This window comes from Nelumbo lutea, chromosome 7, assembly GCF_056320005.1.
Source record: "Nelumbo lutea isolate HS-2025 chromosome 7, American lotus-T2T, whole genome shotgun sequence".
Taxonomy (NCBI): Eukaryota; Viridiplantae; Streptophyta; class Magnoliopsida; order Proteales; family Nelumbonaceae; genus Nelumbo; species Nelumbo lutea.
The window spans coordinates 24,833,128-24,855,947 of record NC_142690.1 but is presented as its reverse complement, the minus strand read 5'-3'; the positions used below and the strand labels follow the sequence as shown (position 1 = coordinate 24,855,947).

The window sequence follows — 22,820 nt, the reverse complement described above, 5'->3', positions numbered from 1 at the left end:
TTTCCAATCACCAACGATCACTATGTCATTAACATATACTATTAAAGCTGCAATCTTTCCTTCCCCTCTTTTCACAAATAGGGTGTGATTAGATTAGCATTGTTTGTAGCTAATCTGTTGTACTACTAAATGAAACCTACCAAAGCAGGCTCTTGTTGACTGTTTTAGGCCATATAAGGACTTCTTTAGTTTGCACACTTTTTGTTCACTGCCTTGAGCATGGAAGCTAGAAGGTTGTACCATGTACACCTCTTCTTCAAGATCACTATTGAGAAATGTATGCTTGATATCTAACTAGTGAAGATCTCAATCAAGATTAGCAACAAGGGAGAAAAGGACCTTGATAGAGTTCATCTTCGCCACCGGAGCAAATGTTTTTGCATAATTCACTCCATACACCTGAGTAAATCCTTTTGCTATTAATCGATCTTTATATCTTTCTACTGTACCATCAGCTGAAGATCTACCAATTTCCCTGTGCCATTTTTGTGTAAGGCATTGGTTTTCTCTTTCATTGCATATGTCCATTCAGGAGCTAAGAGGGCTTCTGCCACATTTTTGGGAATAGGAACAATGTCAATAGTGGAGAGGAAAGCACGAAAAGAAGGTGAGATGTTCTCATAAGAGACAAAATGGGGAATAGGATGTTTATGGTGCAAGACCTAACACACTTCCTTTGAGCAATGGAACGGTTTAGGTCATTAATAGCAGAAGTATCAATGTTAATGGGATCAATCATATCAATGGGAACAAGAGTACTTGGCTGGATAGAATCTGTCCTCGGGAGTCCAATGGCACTAGTGGTATAGCATCCAAATGCTCCACATCTCTTGAACTTGGGTGGCTCTTGTGTCCATGAAAGAAAACACGAAATGGGGGAGGATTAGGAATAGAAAGGAGCATAGTTGTCAAGGCGACAAGGCGCCCTTGGAGGTTCGCCTCGCCTAGTTGCCAAGTAGTTTTGTGCACTATGTTATAAAATACTTTTATATTTTTAATTTTTTGACATTATAATTGTAAAATAGGCATTATTAAACTAGAATACTCATTTTATGTGTTTATATACTAATTTCTTTTTATTATTTTCTTATTTGTTAGTGTTTAATCAACACAAACATTGCTAACTGCTGAGCCCATGGTTCAAAGTATTTCTACACCTCTGGGTACCGGCAAGGTGTATTAGTACTTATAGCGATAGTCTCCCTACTTTTTTATTTCTTTGGTTTTCAATTTCATTTTATATATATACATATATTATTTTAAAAAATGGGTTCCTGAAAACACGTGTAAACATGTGTATTGAGGTGCCAAAGATGCAATACAATACATCTGATACGGGGCGTATCGTATCAAAGTTTTGATTCTTGATTGAATCCTCAATGATTTCAGAACCTGAACCAATAAGCAAGGGAAGAACTTAAAATTTTTGTCTAATCAACACATTTTCTTCTTACAGATATTCTTCTTCCACCTTTTCTTTTCTTCTTTTCCTAGAACAAAAGTAAGGGTTCAACCCCTATATTTTTTGAATTTTCTTTCCCTTATTCCTTTTCTTCTCATAATATGTTGATTCTCTAAACTTAAATCATGAAATTTATACTTCTCTTATGAAAATCATGGATAATTATTAAGGAAAAATGGTTATGGAACCTAGGGAACTACCCTAGGATATATGGTTTTACTTAAAAATCCATCGCCTAGGTGACTAGGCGACAAGGTGCCTTGAAAACTATGAAGAAGGTAAACTTGAGCATGTTTCTTCTCAACCATACTACGCTTCCCCTAAGGAAAAACGGAGAAGTCATCTTAGCAACAAGAGAGAAGTGCTTCTTAACATCAAACTGATAAAGAGGCCAATCATAGCTTACTACTAAAGATAAAAGAACTCTCATAGAAGTCATCTTAGCAACAAGAGAGAATGTCTCATTGTAATCTATCCCATACACCTGGGTATATCCCTTGGCAATGAGCCGTGCCTTATATCTCTCAATGGATCCATCAACATGATACTAGATAGTGTAAACCCACTTACACCCAACAGGTTCCTTCCTAGATGGTAAGTCAACAATATCCCAAGTATTATTTTTATGAAATGCTTATATTTCAATCCTCATAGCATCCTTCCACTTTGGTTTGGCTAAGGCTTCAATCAATGACTTTGGGATGGGTTGAGAGGAAATGGAGGCTAGAAAGGAATAGTAGGATGGGGACAATAGGCTGTAAGAAAGGTATTTGGAAATACAATACAATGAACCATACATTTCTTCTTACCTTTCCTCAAAGAAATGGAAAGGTCAGGGTTTGGAAAAGATGGTACTAGTGATGGAGATGTCGGACCTGTCCCTTCTTCAGTGATTGGAAGCGCTTGAGACTGAACTGGAGATGTAGGAACAACTTGTGTCTACCTTAGTCTTTGCCACTAGTACCACCTTTGGAGAATCAGATGAATGGTAAAAACTAGAGGACTAGCAGGAGGAGGGGGGGAGTAGGAATGGGAGACCTTGAAGGAGAGGAGACCTCCATGGGAATGGGAGTAACGGTGGAGGACTCAACACAAGACTTAACTAGAGTTGATAAAGGAAGGGGTGAAGAAAGAAGAATGACTATAAAAGGGGACTGACTTTGCAAAGGTGACATCCATGGACACAAACCGGGTGCCACTAATGGGATCAAAACAACAATACCCTTTCCGTGTGGAGGCATAACCAAGGAAAATATACTTCTGAGCCTTAGGGTTCAAACTTATGTCTATGGGAACTGGGAATGTGGACATAGCAAGTGCAACCAAAGACACATAGAGGAATGAAGAAAACATCAACATCAGGAAAGAGGAACACCGAAAGGAGACTTTAACCCCAAGACTTGAGAAGGCATATTGCTAATGAGATAGGTGGCTGTTAAAATTGCATCATCCCAAAATTTCATAAGAACATGGATAGCAAAAAGAATACTCCTTGCAACTTCCACAATATGTCTGTATTTTCTCTTCGCAGTTCCATTTTGCTGTGGATTACATGCACAAGAGCTCTGATGAACAGCCCCAAATCTGTCAAGGTAGGAGGTAATATCTTTTTCAAAATATTCCTTAGCATTGTTAGGTTGGAATATTTGTTATGTGGGTATCAAACTGGGTGAGTATATATTCATGGAACTGTTGCACAAGTTTAGGCACTTTAGTACAAGAGCGCATAAGGTAGATCCAGGTATCTTGTGAAAAATCATCAATAAATAAGATGAAATATTTGTAGCCACCCATACAAGGTAAATGGTAAGGCCCCCACACATCAAAGTGAACAATATTGAAAGGACTAGTAGATTTTTTATTGCTTGTAGAAAAAGTATTCTTACAATGCTTTGAGAGTTCACAATATAGACTCGACAAACTTATTCCTTTAAGCAGTTCTGGAAACAATTGACTCAATGAAGAAATAGACAAATGACCCAAACGGTGATGACATAACATAATACGACTAGTGGACTCTGAAACAAAAGCAGTTCTCTGAGGTTGTACTTGGCTTTGCTCAAGCATGTCTAACAGATGTGTCCCATTCGCCTCATGGCCACTCCCAATCACCTTATGAGATTTCATGTCCTGAAAAACACAATATGAAGGCTAAAAGGTCACACTGCAATTCATGGATTTAGTTAAATTACTAATTGAAAGCATATTGGTGTTAAGTTTAGGTACATGAAGAACAAATGATAAGGTCAGGACATGTGATGTTTTGATGTCTCCTTTTCCTGTGATAGGAGCAAGAGAGCCATCAGCCAGGGATATCTTGTTCTGGCCAGAAAGGAGTTGGTAAGAGGTGAATAAGTGTGAAACATTGTTCATATGTTAGAGGCAACAAAGTCAATTATCCAAGGGATTTTATGAGTACCTGAAATAGTAGCATGATTTGTAGTGGCACGAATGCTTGAGTGTGCATACACAGAGGAACTGTTTTTGATGAAGTTGGTGCTATAGCAGTAGACTCCAAATGACTGACTATTCGGACATACTTCTCATACTTAGCCTTAGTGGCTACTAGTTGCTCTCCCACTGACTTCTCACTACCCTGTCCCTATTCAATCTATGAGAAGGTGGCTACATTTGCATTTCCATCTTTTCCATTCTCAATCCTCTTTCCACTGTTTGCATTCTTGAGTCTGGTAGGAATGAGCTTTGGATGCAACTTCCAACATGTGTCTTTAGTGTTTAGGCTTTGGATGCAACTATTTGGCCATACTTCTCATACTTAGCCTTCGGCTTCATCCCGACATTAGCATAGTGATCCACCTGTGGCTCTACAGACTAAATCTGTCTTTTGCTCTCCTCACTACTCATCATAGCATAAGCCTAAGATATAGTCACCTCATCCTTTGCCAAAACATTTTGCCTCACAATATCATACTCCCAGTTAAGTCTAGTGAGGAACTTGAAAACTCGATTTCTCTCCACCAACTTCCTATGTGTTTTAACATCCTTTATACAACCCCAAACAACAGTCTCCATCAAATCAGTCTCCTGCCAAAGAGATTTCAGCATGGAGAATTAGACGGCTAAGGGCTTCTCCCCTGTCTTAGATTATGTTAAAGTGAGCCGAATAGGGGTAGTTTAGTCATCTTATGTGTGTTAAGTAGTTTGCTTATGTGGCAGTTTTATTAGAGTACTCTGCCCCACACTTAAGTATGGGCAGTTTAGTCTTTGTAAAGGTCATTAGAATCTAATAAAGATTAAGGGGGTCGACTGTATGGGATGTCCATCAGATTTCGACAGACCCTTATTTTCTTTCTTCTTCTTCCCTTCTTCTTCCTCTTCTTCTTCCTTCTCTTCCTGGTTCGAGTTACTGTAGCAGCATTCAAAACATGGTATCAGAGCCATGTTCCTGACCTACTTCAGTTGGTAAAGCACCTCAGCAGTGTTCGTGACTCTTCTTCCTGCCTTTCTAGTCAGTCAATGGAGAGAACTGGTTCGCCCTAGGTCTGAAACCTCACAGCTTGTCTCTCTCTGCTGCGCATATTCTTCTTCATCAAGAAAAGTGATTTCAGCAGTGAATGGTTGGTTGAGACTCTCAAAGGAAGATCGGTTATCTCTTCTTCTTGTGTTGCTGGTATTTCTGGGTAGAAACCCTTCAAGAGGCTGTTAGTACTGATCAGAACCTAGAGAACTAGGTTCATTGTTGCCCTAGAACGGGCTGTGTGTACAGTAGCCGAATGGTGTAGGGGCGGCTGTAAGTTGTTGAGTGGTGTTAGGGCTGCTGTAAGTGGCCAAGTGGTGTAAGGTGTAATGCTGTGACCTAGCTGAGCTTTTGTGGTTGTGTAGTGCCCTCTTAAAAGTGTTAAACTAGTCTGAACTGGGTGTAACAGGTTTGACTATGTTGTGGTGCTTGTGTTGCACAATCCTTATTGAGTGGTTGTAAGAGGGCTTACATGTGATTAGTGAGTGTTAAATTGATTCTTATGTGGTTCGTGGTGTTGTGAAATCAGGAGTAGTGTGAATAAGAACAAGGCGTGTGTATCCATTGTTGTGTTTTGGGGTTGCTGTAAGTGCTGGAACCTCAATTTTTGGATAACAACAGTTAGCTTGTTGCCGAGAATTCAGGTTAGAGGCAACTGTGAAAGGTACCATGGCAGCAATAGGAGATGGGTGTAATGATCAGAAACCTAGTGTCGTGGTTTCCCCTGACTACCTAGGTATACAAATGACCTCAATTAAATTGAATGGGGAGAACTATGTTCCATGGGCTAAATCTGTGGAAGTTTTCCTCGAGGCAAAGAGGAAGGTGAAGCACATAAAAGATGAGAAACCATCGGCTGATTCCCCAGGCTTTGATGATTGGGAACAAGAAGATGCTCAAATCATGATTTGGCTATGGAACAGTATGGAACAAAAAATTAGTGCCAACTTCATGTTTCTTGATGCGGGTAAGGATATATGGGAACATGCTAAGAAGTTGTATTCTGGACAAGATAATACAACAAGAGTATATCGACTTTATCAGGAGTACTTTGATTTGCAATAAGGAAACAAAACACTAGAAGAGTACTATGCCAGCATGAAGAATATAAGGAATGAACTCAATGTCTATCATCCCCTAACTCCAGATATTAAAGTTTAGCAACAACAAAGGGAACAACTAGATGTTACAAGATTCTTAGTGGGGCTGAAATCGGAGTATTAACCAGTTAGAGCCCAAATATTAGGGAGCTCCACACTTCCTACACTTGAGGAGGAAGTAATCCCATTACCCGAAAGTGCTATGTCTGCCCTGATGTCACTTTTTTTGAGTTTGTACCCTTCTTCTCAAGTCCTGAAGCTCCTTTGATTCCACCCTTACTTCCTATTCCTCTTCCTGTCAGTGACCCAGTTCCAGATGCTGTTGTTGGAGTAGACTCATCACCTCATCCAGTGCAGATCACCACTGAACGACCACCGATCCGACAAGTGTATACACGTCAAACGACACTGGCCCCTCCTCCAGCTTCTACCTCATCTACGGATCCTCTCATGGCTCCTATTGCTGAACCTTCAGACCTTGACCTACCCATTGCCTTACGGAAAGGTAAACGTAGTTCTACCCTCCATCCCATTTCCAATTTTGTTTCATTATCTCGTCTTTCTACCTCACGTCGCCAGTTTGTTTCACTTTTGTCCTCTATTTCCCTACCTAACAATGTTCAAGAAGCTCTTAGTTCACTTGGATGGCGGCAAGCAATGGAGGAGGAACTTTCTGCTCTTCAACATACTCAAACGTGGGAACTTACTACTCTCCCACCTGGTAAGCATGCTGTGGGCTGTAAATGGGTGTATACTGTGAAATACTTGCCAGATGGTAGTGTGGAGCGTCTGAAGGCCAGACTTGTTGCTAAAGGTTACTCATAGTTGTATGGAGTGGACTACATAGAGACACTCTCTCCGGTGGCTAAGATTGGTTCTGTTCGTGTACTAATTTCCCTGGCAGTTGTGTATGATTGGTGTTATGGATGCCAGCAGCAGCAAGGATTCAGTGATGCTCATCCTACCCAGTTCGGCAACAACATCCTTATCTAGATTAGATTAGCTCATTTTGCTTGTTCTTATCTTATTGTTCTTATCTCTTATCTTATCTTGTTAATAGCTTATCAGATTAGGATTAGCTTAGCTTATCTTATCTTGTTAGTAGCTTATCTGATTAGGATTAACTTATCTTATCCTTAGCAAGATAGAACTGGAAGTCTCCCTATTCAGCAAGGAGACTCCCTTTGATTAGGACTCTTGTAATCTCCTATTTAAGGAAACCCCATTATTGAATGAGATATCAAATTATTCAGTCAAGAGTGAGTTAGGAGAGTTGGTTATCTCTTGAACAAATCACCGAAGGCGCCAAGATAGGTTCATCACGAGCAGGAAGGAACAAGGGAAAACAAGAGGTTTTCCCCGTGGAACGACCCGTGACAAGATCCTATTCCCGGGCCCTCAACAACTTGGTATCAGAGCAAGGCGTCATGGGAGATCTGGAGCAGCTACCTTCTAGGTTCCACGACCTTGAGCACCAACTCATGGAGACCAGCTCCGAAGTTCGTGAGATCAAAGGTGAAGTGCGAGAATTGCGACGACTAATGGAGATGCTTCTTTCCAGCAGGGAAAGGAACTCTAATGGAGGGACAACAGCTAACGATCGCCGGCCAGATCTGCCGGAGTCTTCCGGTGAACAGCAGTCCGTCGGCCATGGAGCAGCCATCATCCCCAAGTACAGCAGGCTGGAGTTCCCATCGTACAACGGCAACGGAGACCCCCTAGGCTGGTTGTATCGCTGCGAGCAGTTCTTCCAGAATCAACAGAAAAATGACCAGGACAAGTAAGCCTAGCTGCCTTTCATTTAATAGAAGAAGCACAACTTTGGTTTTATCGGTTAGAGCAAGAAGAACCCGGGCTTAGTTGGCCCGGATTTAAATCCTATTGCCTTCTTCTGTTCGGACCCCCATTGACCAGCAACCCACTGGGCGAGCTAATTAACCTTAAACAGACCGGAATAGTTGTTGAATACCAGCGACAGTTCCAAACCCTCCTCGCGAGGGCATCCTCTGTGCGACCAGATCAGCAAGTGGATATGTTCATAGCAGGGTTAGCAGAACCCTTGCGAGTGGATGTCGAGATGCAGAATCCCCCAAATTTGGTCACAATCGTGAACTTAGCCCGCGCATTTGAGCGCAAGCTGCAGCTCAGCCGCAGAATTTTTAATGTGGGTCGTCCACCGAACTCGTGGGTGCCCCCAAGACCAGCAACAACGACCCCTTCTTCTGCTACCAACCGGGAAATGAAGCCTCCCACGACCACCACCCCTAGAGCAGTGACAAGTATAGGCAGTAACATGGTCATTCCTCCCATCAAGCGCTTGACCAGGGCAGAAATGGCAGAGCGCCGAGCAAGAGGTCAATGTTTCAACTGTGATGACCTCTACTCGGCAGGACATAGATGCAAGAGGCTTTTTTGCCTTCTCATAGATGAGCAAGAGGAGGAGGAAGAGGAACCCGTCATATTCGAACCAGAGATCTCTCTCCATGCGATAACCTGTGTTAAAACCTCTCAGACCATGCAGTTACAGACACAAATCCCAGGTCAGCCGGTGCGCATTCTCGTCGATTTAGGGAGCACACACAACTTCATAAGTGAACATGCAGCCCTGCAATTAAAACTACCAATGGAACTCCGGCCGCGACTACAGGTAGCCGTCGCAAATGGTGAAGAAGTTCACAGTCCAGGGATTTGTAAGGACGTCCCAGTACAGGTCAATTCTAAACTAATTCTTGTTGATTTATTTGTACTCTCGTTGGATGGGTTTGATATTGTTCTCGGGGTCAAATGGTTAATTACCCTAGGCCCGATTTTGTGGGACTTCAGCGCACTCACCATGACCTTCCACCTGAATGGCAAGCAAGTTTCATGGCACGGTTGCAGGGTTAAAGAAAAGACACCGCAGATTCATGCACTCCAGACAAAACCGGCAGCCATGGAAAAACTTCTCGCCGAGTTTTCAGATCTGTTCCAGGAACCGAAGGGCCTTCCCCCTTCTCGAGCTTGCGACTATCGTATTCCTTTGGTGGCGGGTTCAGCACCAGTCGTTGTCAGGCCTTGTCGCTACGCTCACTTACAGAAGGATGAGATAGAAAAACAATGTATAGCGATGCTGAACCAAGGGATCATACGCGAAAGTCACTCCCCCTTCTCTTCGCCGGTTCTGTTGGTGGCGAAGCAGGATGGAACGTGGAGGTTCTGTGTTGACTATAGAGAACTCAATGACCGGACGGTCAAAGATAAGTTCCCTATTCCCGTTGTGGACGAACTGCTGGACGAGTTGCATGGTGCCCAGTATTTCTCTAAGTTGACCTCAGGTTCGGATATTTCCAAGTTGCATGGCTCCCGGTGACGTGAAGAAGACTGCTTTTCGCACCCACCATGGCCACTTCAAATTTTTAGTCATGCCATTTGGACTCTCCAATGCACCATCTACATTTCAGGCACTAATGAACTAGGTATTCCAGCCCCATCTGCGCAAATTTGTTTTAGTTTTCTTTGATGATATCCTCGTTTTCAGCAAATCATGGGTAGAGCATGTCCACCATCTGAGGACCGTTTTCGTACTCCTACGCCAACACAACTTATTCTTGAAACGGTCCAAGTGCTCCTTCGGGGAACGACATGTTCTTTACCTCGGCCACATCATCCATGGGCAGGGTGTAACAGTTGATAGTTCCAAGATTTAGGCTATAACAGAATGGCCCAAACCTCAATCCGCCAAGGCCTTACGCGGGTTCCTCAGTTTAACGGGTTACTACCGCAAATTTGTACAGAACTATGGAGTGTTGGCAGCCCCGTTGACCAACCTGTTGAAGAGAAACTCCTTCTGGTGGGACGACGCAGCTGATGAAGCTTTTCTGTCACTGCGAAATGCACTGTCTTCAACCCCTGTTCTGCAATTACCTAATTTCGCCCTTGAATTTACAGCCGAGTGCGATGCTTCCGGAGTGGGTATCGGGGCTGTACTACAGCAGCAAGGGCACCCGATCGCTTTCTTCAGCCGCAGATTGGCCGACCGGCATCTGAAGCTTCCGGCCTATGAGCGCAAACTAATCGGCCTTGCCCGAGCTATCCAGCACTAGAGGCCGTATTTGTGGGGGTGGTCGTTCATCGTCAAAACTGATCATTACAGCCTCAAATACCTGTTAGAGCAGCGTCTCACCACTTCCCCTCAGCAGCATTGGGTTAGCAAATTGCTCGGGTTTGACTTCCGGGTGGAATATAAGGTGGGATCCTCTAATCGCGCAGCTGATGCCTTGTCTAGGCGAGAAGAAGACGCGATGGTTCTATGTAGCATTTCCCAACCTCGAATCTCTCTGTTTGACGACATTAAGAAGGTAGCACCACTGTCCCCGGAATGGTTGCTCTTACTGCAAAAGATCCAGACCGGCAAGACCGACCCCAATTGGTCACTTCACGACGGGTTGGTACTGTATAAGGGACGGGTCCATCTTCCAGCAGACTGCCCGTTGATTCCCACCATCATCACAAGCATCCATAACTCCACTCATGAGGGCATTCAAAAAACACTACACCGCGTCCCGACTGATTTCCATTGGCGAGGTATGAAGACTTCTATTCGAGATTTTGTCCAGAGTTGCTCCACATGCCAACAACACAAATGGGAAAACCTACACCCGGCAGGCCTCCTTCAGCCCCTTTCCATCCCATCGCAGATCTGTGCTGACATCTCCATGGACTTCATTGAGGGACTTCCCAAGGTAGGGGGCAAATCAGTTCTCTTTGTGGTAGTCGACCGCTTCTCTAAATACGCACACTTCATTCCTCTATCACACCCGTACAGTGCCACTTCGGTTGCCCTTGCCTTCTTTACACATATCTTTCGCTTACATGGGTTGCCGGAATCCATCGTCAGCGATAGAGGCCCAGTCTTCACTAGTGCCTTCTGGAAAGAGTTATTTCGACTACACGACACCACCCTGGCCTACTCATCAGCTTACCGGCCACAAACCGACGGTCAGACGGAAGTGGTTAACCGCACTATTGAGGTGTATCTCCGCTGTTTCATAGGCGATCAACCTCGAGGGTGGTTGGAATGGCTTCCTTGGGCCAAGTACTGCTACAACACAGCCTACCATTCCTCCCTCGGCATGACTCCCTTTCGTGTCGTTTACGGCAGGGATCTGCCCCGCTTACTGTCCTACGAGCCCGGATCTACTCACTTTGACGCAATCGATCACTCCTTACAGGACCGCGACGCCCTCCTCGCCGACGTCCGCATTCGCTTACAGCAGGCCCAGCTCCGCATGAAGCTCCACTATGATAAGCACCAACGGGAACTGTCGTTCGATCCAGGACAATTTGTTTGGTTAAAGCTCCAGCCCTACCGGCAGCGCTCCTTGCGCCACAAGGCTGCCCCGAAGATGGCCCCTAAGTTCTATGGGCCCTACAAGGTTCTGCGACGGATTGGCAGTGTGGCCTACCAGCTGGAATTGCCAGAGACTAGCCGAATTCATGATGTCTTCCACATCTCCTTGCTGAAACCATTTATGGGTGTTCCCCCGGACCAAGTTCCCTCCTTGCCACCCTTGAAAGATGGCAAACAGGTCCCCCAGCCTAAAACTGTCACCCGCTCTCGTTTCAATCGTGGAATCCTTGAAGTCTTGGTGGAATGGTATGATCTACCACCAACAGAAGCCACATGGATCCCATTGGCAGAGTTCCAAGCCACCGGCAGCAACAGGCCCCGGGCCCACCGCCAGCAGTAGCAAGGATTTAATGATGCTCATCCTACCCAGTTTGGCAATAGCAGCCTTATCTAGATTAGATTAGCTCATTTTGCTTGTTCTTATCTTATTGTTCTTATCTCTTATCTTCTTGTTAATAGCTTATCAGATTAGGATTAGCTTAGCTTATCTTATCTTGTTAGTAGCTTATCAAATTAAGATTAGCTTATCTTATCCTTAGCAAGATAGAACTGGCAGTCTCCTTATTCAGCAAGGAGACCCCCTTTGATTAGGACTCTTGTAATCTCCTATTTAAGGAGACCCCATTATTGAATGAGATATCAAATTATTTAGTCAAGAGTGAGTTAGGAGAGTTGGTGATCTCTTGGACAAATCACCGAAGGCGCCAAGATAGGTTCATCACGAGCAGGAAGGAACAAGGGAAAACAGGAGGTTTTCCCCGTGGACTGACCCGTGATGAGATCCTATTCCCGGGCCCTCAACAATTGGCCTCTGTTTCAGCTTGACATAAAAAATACCTTCCTCCATGGTGATCTGGTGGAGGAGGTATATATGGAGCAACCACCTGGGTTTGTTGCTCAGGGGGAAGATGGTAAGGTGTGCAGACTGAAGAAGGCAATTTATCGGTTGAAGCAATCACCACGTGCTTGGTTCGGGAAGTTCAGCAAAGTGGTGAAGAGTTTTGGAATGAAGCAATGCCAGGTTGATCACTCAGTGTTCAGCTATGACTCAAAAGCTGGGAAGATCTTATTAGTGGTCTATGTGGATGATGTTGTCATTACTGGTAGTGATGAATTGGGGATTGGCAAACTAAAGGTATTTCTACAAAATCATTTTCAAACAAAAGACCTTGGAACATTAAAGTATTTCTTGGGAATAGAAGGTGCCAGGTCAAAACAAGGTGTAAATTTGTGCCAAAGAAAATATGTTCTTGATCTATTGGAAGAAACAGGACTGTTAGGTGCAAAGCCGGCTGAGACCCCTATGGAACCAAATGTTAAGTTGAGCAGTGATACAGGAGAAGTATTTGAAGTCTTCCTGGAAGGTATAGACGACTAGTGAGAAAGTTGAACTATCTGACTATTATGAGACCCAACATCTCCTTTGCAGTCAGTGTGGTGAGCCAATTCATGCAGAACCCTCGTATACCTCACTGGGATGTGGTTCTTAGAATTGTAAGGTATCTGAAAGGAGCTCCAGGCCATGGGCTATTGTATAAACCAGGAGGAAAACTTGAAGTAGTTGGGTATACTGATGCAGATTGGGCAGGCTCAGTGAATGACATAAGATCTACTACAGGCTATTGCACATTTCTTGGAGGAAACCTTGTGACATGGAAGAGTAAAAAGCAGACGGTTGTGGCCAGAAGCAGTGCTGAAGCCGAGTATAGGGCCATGGCACACACTACCTGTGAATTAGTGTGGTTGAGGAATCTCCTAAAAGAAATTGGGTTTCACATGGATAAACCTATGAGATTGTACTGTGACAATCAAACTGCACTCCATATCTCATCCAACCCTGTTTTTCATGAGAGAACAAAGCACATAGAGGTTGATTGCCACTTTGTGAGGGAGAAGGTTCTTGCTGGAGAGATAAATACAGAACATGTGGACTCGAATGATCAATGGGCAGATTTGTTTACAAAAGCTCTAAGCTCAAGGAAAGTGAACTACCTATGTAACAAGCTGGGATTATATGACATATATTCTCCAGCTTGAGGGGGAGTGTTAAAGTGAGCCAAATAGGGGTAGTTTAGTCATCTTATGTGTGTTAAGTAGTTTGCTTATGTGGCAGTTTTATTAGAGTACTCTGCCCCACACTTAAGTATGGGCAATTTAGTCTTTGTAAAGGTCATTAGAATCTAATAAAGATTAAGGGGGTCGACTGTATGGGATGTCCATCAGATTTCGACAGACCCTTATTTTCTTTCTTCTTCTTCCCTTCTTCTTCCTTTTCTTCTTCCTTCTCTTCCTGGTTCGAGTTACTGTAGCAGCATTTGAAACTGATTATTTACATCATTCTTCAATTTGTAGACCCGAGCAACATTCAACTTTTGGGAATAGGTCTCTATGACACTATCCCACACTTCCTTTGCAACTTCCATCCATAGGTAGTGTTGGTTAATATGTGGCTACATAGAATTCACTAACCAACCCACTACTATGTAATTTTCCTATACCCACCTTTCATAGGTAGGGTCATTCTCCTGTTTCTTCTTGCTCCCAATGATGTAACCCCATTTCCCTCTATTACACACATGTTCCTTAATTGACTGAGACCAGGATAAATAATTGGTTCCATCCAACTTCACAGTGGCCACAACTCCCAACAAAGTCTCCACTGATCCCTAGGTCCAAACCTGGAATTTGTGGGATATTTGGTTTCTCCTTTAGTTTGCTCCATTGAGTGAACAAATGCGAACAAAAATCAAAATAGGGCTTTACTAAGCTAGAATTGCTGTTCAAAGCAAAGAACTACTTTTGAACCACCTAAAACTAAGGTTTCATAGGACCTAGCAGAATGGGAGAAGAGGAGAAAGTTCAACCGCCCCTACCAGAGGCTCTAGAACTCTGTCGAACATAAATTGCCCTAATGAAAATCAAAAGGTTTTCCTTTGATCCCCAAGCACCAGCTCCAAAGTGTCTCTAGGACCTGTAGCAAGGTTTCTCCAGTTATCTTGGGTTTTCTGGGAAACACTCCAAGAACCTGCCTTAGGCTTCAACTATGGATGGAAATATCCACAAAACCTCTCCAAAAGCTCTCCTAACTAGGCTACATAAGCTGCTAATTAATCACCCGATCAGTTCTCCATACACATTGTGTATGGGCCAAGAAAGGATCTTGGGTTTTCAGGGAAACACTCCAAGAACCTGCCTTGGGCTTCAACTATGGATGGAAATATCCACAAAACCTCTCCAAAAGCCCTCCCAACTAGGCTACATAAGCTGCTAATTAATCACCCAATCAGTTCTCCATACACATTGTGTATGGGCCAAGAAAGGAGAAAGATGTCGAAGGTGAGAACCTGTTCTGATACCAAGTTGTAAAGCACACCTGCAGTAATTCAGAAAGTATGGAAAAGAAAAAGAGAAAAAAGAAAAGAGAAAAAAAAAAGAAAAGAGAATAAAAAGGAAAAGAGAGAAGTTTCTGCAGAAGTTTGTGGAAGGAAATGAAAGAAGAGAAGGGAAGAGAGGAGAAGAGTTTGATCCTCTCTCTAGCCCCCCAGTTAGATCTTTTATTCTTTTAATTCTAATCTGAATTCAATTCCATGGACTACCCTTAATGGGGTGGCCAATAATAAAAATAACAAAAAGAGGCCCATAACTGAAAAAAACACAAACATAACATAAGTGAAATAAAGAAGTTAAGGCCCATTTGGCCCATTCTCACTAGACTCCAATTCTTTACATTCAATTTAGTTCATTGTCTTCTTCTCAGTATGCTATCCTTGCTAATAGTGCCTTGTCTTGTGTGTCTGGAGTTGGACATGTTAGCCTCAACCAATTTAGTCCTTTGTCTTCAGGATTTTATGATATTTGAAGGGGTCAACTGGTATGGGTATCATATATAGAGATCATGGACAGTTAACTATGTTAGATATCACAGTAGTTTTGACCTTTCTCTTTCTTTAATAAGAACATTCTTGTCCTTAATTTTCATTAAATAGGGGTATTTATGTAATTCTCACTTGTTCAGTCACTTCTTTCACCCCTAATCTGCCTTCTTTATTTCTCTCTTTCTTTTTTATTTTATTTCTCTTCCTCTTGTTATTCTGACCTTACTAGAGCAACCTTTTTAGCTTTTAATTTTTGCGTGGTTGAGCACAAATTGGTCTTTTCCTTTTCTTTTTCCCTTAATGCAGTCATTTAATGGCTAGATTCCTTATTGTAGTTTTCTCATATTCATTTCATTATTTCCAACTTATGGTTGGTTCTTATCTCCAATGAAAAGTTGAATCACATCTCCCAAGGATATATAGTTATATTTCAGAACATAGACTTATGGTATTGTTTCATTTTGTTCTTTCAGATCCTCGTGATGACCTTGGCGGGATGGATGTTGCAAGAAAGGTTTGGTTATTTTTTAACTAATAGATGCTAAAGCTAGTTTAAGCCCCTTGGTGTTCTCAATTCCTCCATCTGTAAAAATATTAGAATGGATGAAACATATCTGCAAATAGGTCATACATCTGTGCTGCCAATGATGTAACTGTGTACATAATGCACTATTTGGAATTGGATTATTAGCAAAACAGATAATTTTACAACAAAACTTTGTATTCTTTTGAACAAGGATTAAAAATTAGGTGTCTACTAAAACTTAATTATCTACTTATTTAATTAAAAAGTCAATTTCTTTTGAAGGCAAATCAAGGCAATTTTCAATATGAACTGTTTGATTCTTATTGTCCTCACTGTCTGGTATCTATGTTTGTCAAAACAGGCTCTGATCCTTGCTCGACTTCTTGGGGCACGGCTTAACTTGGATGACATTAAGGTTACTATTGAATTGCATTTCCTTAATTTCTAGTGTACAACAGGATTATTGATATTGTTCATGTTCAACTCCTTTTTATTAAATAAATTGACTATTTTTTATTTATATTTATATCTATCAAAAAAGAAATTATGATTTATATGTAAGCTTATTTGAACATAACAGGATTCTCATTTCATGTCCATTTTTCTCAGGTTGAAAGCTTGTACCCTGCTGAAATGGGTCCTGATAAAATGTCTTTGGAGGACTTCTTGTCCAGTGGACTTTCCTCGCTCGATGAGGGTATTGATGAAAGAGTTAAAGTGGCTTCCTCAAAAGGGAATGTGCTCCGTTATGTCTGTGTTATTGATGGGTCAAGGTATTTTAAAATTTTATTTGACTCCAAGATACCTAGATATGGATATTGATGTGTTGTAAATTTGTAATATTTATACTTACAGGTTTATTTATTATTTTACTATTGCGATACTATACTTGTAGTTTTTTTTTGCTGTTTATTATACAAATGAGAATAGACTGACAAGAAAATGCTCTGCTTGTACGGTTCTTCTTCTCATTTCTTTTCTCTCTTCTTACTTCTTTTTCCTTTAAACAGACCAAAATCAATCAAATTTGGTATCAGAGAAATACAAGGGAAGGAATTCTTCCTGATTCATGTGTTTGAGGCTTTCTAATGTTAGCAGACCATACAAATGATGTCAGCAGTCATTTGGTTGACATGAAACAACAACTAGGATAAAAAAATAAAAAAAACATTGTGGTAATGGCATATCTGATCAGTTCTATATAACCATATATAGCCTGTATCTGTTTTTTGTGATTTTGTTGGAGGAAATTGTGTACTGGAAGAACAAAAGCAATTTGTAGTTGCTCTTTCTAGTGTAGAGGATGCGTATAGGGTGATCTTCTGTGGACTTTTATAAGCCTTATGGCTGAGGTCTTTACTTGAGGAGTTAGGGGTTGTTTGGAGGAAGCCTCTTGTGTCATATTGCAATAATTAAACAGATGAGGTGGATGATCATTTTTTTCGTGAGCTAGTTGTTTTGGAAGAGGTGTCTTCCATATGTGAAGATGTATCAGCAGGTGGCTGATTTTTTTTACCAAAGGTGTGCCAGACTCAGCTATAGAATATATGGACATCTAGTCTCATCTTTTTTTTTGCAGAGCAGTAACAATAATTTTATTAACAGAAAAAAAATTACAAAAAGGAGGTGATAAGATGGCACCTCTACAAACATAGCAACTAAAAACCAATAAAAGCATACTAATGGCTGTTACAATTCTGGATTTCAAGTACATTCCAAAAATTCTCCCCCAAACCTGATCTACTAATCAGATCAGACTCAGGGAGCACCAGAACCCAATCTGAGACAAAATGTCCTACTGAGGCCACCAACGCCTTGATATTTTTGGATTTGTCTTCAAACAGTTTCCTGTTCCTCTTGTTCCAAATGACCCAACACACAGAAAAAGGGATACAACTCCAGACTATTCTTGCTATAAAATCTTTTGTTATTACTATAGTCTGCCACCTATTCTCTTCTCTTATTGTTTCACCTCTCTCTCTCTCTCTCTCTCTCTCTCTCTCTCTCTCTTCTTTGTTTTCCTGCTTTTCCTCTTCTAGGAACTTTCTGCTGGTATACTTGATTGTTTATTGCTGAAACCTAGAATGGCTCCTGAGATTATTAAATGGGAACCATGACAAGACTTGGTCTATATCATAGGGACATCTAAGGGAGATAATCTTGTACTGGTATTAATTTTTGATGGAATAAAAGTTGATAGACAGTTTTCTTGACAAGATACTTACCATTGATCACCTTTGAAAGGTGAGAACCCAGAGAATGAATATAGACTTCGTAATTTGCAAGAAGAATCGGTGGTTTTATTTACAAAATACTCGTATTCATCTTGTTAGAACTCCTCCTAGGAGCTCTAAGACTGCTCTAGAGAATTTTCGAAGTTGGAATACTTATGCAGATGTAGAAGCAAGGAAAGAATTCATGGGGAAAAACCAGTTTTCCAATTCCTACATCAATTTCAGAATTTTTGGGTTATGGGATATTGTTAGTTGGTATTGTTTCAGTTTTTTTTTTTTTTTAAAATTTATTTTCTAGTTGTTGGTGTCTTAAGAACATGGTTCTGTTTTATAGATTTTTTTACTGTTTCAAAATTACCATTTATGGTAACTCTTGGACATACTATTTGTAGTAATTCTTGTAATTACTATTTTTAGTCAATGTTTTGAAAGTTGTAATTGTAAGATTATTTCTGTTTTTACAAACTTGTCAAAAAAAATTAAATATAGTTATATTTGAAAGCTAAATATATATAGGAAAGTGACTGTACATTATTTTTAATTTGTATCTACCATATATGTACCTAAAACGATAGAATTTACCACTTATACAATAAAATCCGAAGATGATATAATCAAGTTTAACTTGAAAGTCAAATAAATCTACAATGGCTCTTCAAGCTACATATGATGGAAAATAAACTCAACTTCTAGTCTTAAATAACGAAATAACATAAATATATTATTTTCTTGTAAGGGCTTTAAAAAGTCTCCCTTGACAAAACTGAATATAAATAAAAAACATGCTAAAGTAGAGAAATAATTCATGATTGAATTTATTTGAACCTCAGTGAATTGTGGAAATCGTATAAATTCGAAGATTTATGAATTAATTGTAGGATTAAAACGAGAATTGCAAGATTTTTGCAGAAAAGGATTCATACATAAGATTAGAATCAAAACCTTTGGGATTCTTGATTCAAATCATGAATCGTATTGTAAATCGTAAGACAAGGGATGGGTGTTTGGAATTTGGACCTTGTTGCAGATTCTCTCTGATGGTATTATTGATATTATTAAGACAAGAAGCACCCAATTGTCATATAGAGATGATAAGATCACGTGGATGCATAATAATGATAATAGATTAACTCTTAAATCTGCATTTAATGTAATTTGGCGTCATAAAGATAAAAATAGTGTTTATAAATTTGTTAGGAAAAATATTGTTCTTACCAAGATATCTTACTTTTGCTGTTGATGGAGAGTGCTGAAAAGAAGAATAGTTGTTGATGCAGAAATTCAGAGAATTGGTGTTCTTTTTTACTCAAGGTGTATATGCTGTAAGGACCTGAGCATTGAATCTATTGATCACCTCCCCAACCATGGTAGTTTGGCTTGAAAAGCCCCAAACTATTTCAGACACGTACTAGGCTTTCAATATATTACCTTGGAGTCTATAGTTGTGTGCTTGAAGGAACCTGTATAAGGTAACCATTTTGAGATGGTGCTTGATGTATGTCGTCTTTTTATCATTTGGAAAATCTGAAAAGAGCGCAATAGGAGAAAATGAGAAGGGAAATTTTGTTTCTTCCAGCAATTCATTTGACGAGTAATAATATGGGGGCAGCAGCTTCTCTATCATATCTTCTTTTCTTAAGGAAATGAACTGGCATGAGAAGCTGTCCATCCAAAGTCTGGGAATTCACATAAGAAGTTAAGCATGCAAAGGTCAGACTGGTTTACATCGAGCCTCCTGCTCTCGTGTTTGTTAAGGGCTGATTGTGGTAATTTCGTTCTGCCTCGTTCCATTAATATGGTGTCATTAAAACCTTGGCGGCTGAAGCTTTTGCTTTGCATGATGGCCTACACCTTGTTAAGGCTTTGGATTTGACTAGTCTTATCTTTTTTGATTCTAGAGTTTTGACTAGAGTGTATCTTTTCTTCCTACTCTTTGGTATTAGTGGTCTGATGCAGTGGAATTAAGGCAGTGCATCCATTTTGAATTGAAGCATATCCTGCATGAAGGTCATTAAGCAACTGATTCACTTGCTAACCTGGGTCATGATAGCCATTTTTCAGCTTTCTTTGGCTCTCTCACCAACTTGTCTTGTAATGTTGTTCAAAACCTTTGACAGAACAAGTTGGGCATTCCTTTCCTTTGATCTGATTGAGATCTTTGTTTTACATTTCTTCCTTAATCCCTGGATTCTTCTTTGTTTATTTATTATGAGTTGGGGACTTTGGTGTATAGTTTTTTCTTGAGGGGTAAGGCTTTCTATGCCCCCCTTCATAGTTTTTTTTTTTCATTTAAAAAAAAAAAACTATGGAGGCTGCCCCTCCACCAGGAGTAAAGTTTGGGGTCCAAAAAAAAAAAAAATTAAGTTTTTTGTAATGCAATTGGTAGTGCCTGCCGATATGAAGAACCTCATTCAAGTTTGTGCTGCAAGGGGCTTTTCAAGAATTGGAATAGTTTCATAGAATCTGTTGCACTTTCACCATTTTCTATTGCTTGTAGAAGGGAAGATTTTTAGGGATAAGAGAGGGAAATCCAGGACCTTCAGGGATTGAAGGCATTTTTAGGGATAAGAGAGTGAATATTGTGGCACCATTTTCAGCACCTATTGGAGTAGGAGATTCTTTAAGAGTGGTGGTCATAGTTTTTATGGAACGGTTGAAAAGAGCAAGAATGATGAATGTAAATAAGCTAATTATTGATGGAGACTCTAAGTTGGTGAGGGAGTGGTTGCAGAGTGGGGAGGCAACCCTATGGCAGTACAGAAATGAGCTAAAAAAGTTCTTATGGTAGACTAGGGAGATGAAGTGAGACTTCAATGGGTTCAATGGACAGCCAACAGCATGGCTGATGAACTAGCCAAGCAAGGGGTGGGGAGGGAGCAAATCTTTTGGGGACAATTGTAAGTGAAGTTGTATAGGGAGATAAAAACTTGTCACCTCTTCCACTAATGCTTGTAATTTGTAATTCTTAATTTGCATTAATAAAATGCCCAGTTATTGATAAGAAAAAGGAGTCTCTAGTTGAATGTCTCATAGAAAAAATTGAGCATGGCTTTCTGGTTTTCTATCCCAGTAGATTCCAAAATCTTACTTTTTCCAACTTTTCTAACAGTTTGTAAGCTGCAATATTCCAAATCTAAATTCTATAAATGGGTCTTATACTTGCCATTTCATGCTTGGAATAGGGATGATTGCCCCCTCCCGCCTCAGTAATCTCTATTTTGTTCTACTCAAGGTTTTTGAACTGCCATTGACCCGGATGGTTGAACTGTTGACCGTTTGACCTGGGCAGCAGTTAATGGTTTGAAATTAAAATTAATTTTGATTAATTTAATAGAAAAATAAAATAAATAAAAAGACATTTCAGTTCATACTTTCTTTACTGAGTCTTCTTTCTTGAGAGAAAACTCAACTTTCAATGACTCAGGACATCCGCAGCAGCAATCCAGGGCTATGGCCAAGGTGACTATCAACTGCCTCTTATCTCTTGCGCGGTTACAGTGATGAGCCAAGGCTGCCATTTATAGTGATGAGCGAAGGCGACAATCAACTCCCTTTATGGCTTGATCTCTTCCACCAGTGATGCCATTTGAAACGGGAAATATTTTGATCCCTTTTTTTATTTCCTATGATGGTTGGAAAGTAAAATTTCCAGTATTTGACATGGAAACAAAGGCAACCCACAACCTATTTTTGGTATGCAAGAGGAATGAGAGGTAAAAGCTTCAAAAGGGTGGATTGGTCATCTAAGTAAAACCATCAATCACTTTGTCCTGTTTTTCTTTTTTTAATTCTCTTTCTTTAATATAAAATATAAATAAAAAAATGAAAGGTACCTAGCATTTTCCAAATTCATCATAGGTCTTAAAAGTTTGACTGAACCTGTACAGCATAATGTTGGCAGAATATAGCTGTTATTATTAAAAAAATATATAATGGTAGCTATTTTCTTAATAAAAGGAAAGGTGCACAGCATTTTCCAAATTCATCATACGTCAAAGAAATGTGACTGGGTCAGTACTAAACAGCAATGTTTGCACATTATAACTGTTATATTAAAAAAAACAAAGGAAACTACTTTCTAAATATTAGATATTTTATAACTATATTTATGACATCACGGGTCCTGTTCAACCCGAACACTTGAACTGCTAACCTGGAAACTGGAGGCCAAAGTGGTTCAATTTGCAGGTTGGTTTTTAATACCTTTGTTCTAAGTTATTTTTCCGTTGGTTCTTAATCATTCTGTTTTGTTTCTATTCCATTTTCTGCCATGTAGTGGTGACATTCTTCTCTTTTAGCAGGTGTCATGTTGGCATTCAAGAGCTTCCAAAAGATTCTCCTTTGGGGAGATTGAAAGGAAGTGACAATGTGGTATGCTCATTAATTCATTTGAATGTTTCTAATAATCATGCCATAGTAAATCTGTTTGTAAAGTCTTCCAATAAAATGTGCAAAACAATCTTTTCATAAATTGAGTTCATGAATTGTTCATATTAAAGATCATGGAAAATCCATTTAGAGCAGGCGTACATGTCACTTTGAATTGGATCTCCTGTCAGCAAGCTCAATTTTTTTTTTCATAACAAATTTTATTATTTATTAATATTAAATAAGAGAAATGCAAAAAAGTGGATGTTGAGAATTCATCCATAGGTATTATGCAAAAAGAACTTCTCATATAATATCAGAAAATAAAGAAGAATAATAAATGATGACATGCTGATTTGGAGAGAGTAAGATGTGAGTGTGTGCCTTT

The 22,820-nt window shown here is 40.4% G+C and overlaps 1 protein-coding gene across 3 annotated transcripts in view; it reads left to right on the top strand.

The window, feature by feature from the left end:
• Positions 1 to 22,820, top strand: part of LOC148845738 (Glyceraldehyde-3-phosphate dehydrogenase-like family protein) — a 51,450-nt gene that overhangs the window by 13,286 nt on the left and 15,344 nt on the right. For 2 of the 3 annotated variants that reach the window (XM_088954104.1, XM_088954103.1), the window contains 4 exons: positions 15,778 to 15,818; positions 16,192 to 16,245; positions 16,440 to 16,603; positions 22,366 to 22,435. In XM_088954104.1, the coding sequence (XP_088810230.1) occupies positions 15,778 to 15,818; positions 16,192 to 16,245; positions 16,440 to 16,603; positions 22,366 to 22,435 (329 nt within the window). Of the gene's footprint in view, positions 1 to 15,777; positions 15,819 to 16,191; positions 16,246 to 16,439; positions 16,604 to 21,488; positions 22,436 to 22,820 lie in introns of all 3 variants that reach the window. The other variant, XR_016102105.1, reaches the window with a different exon arrangement.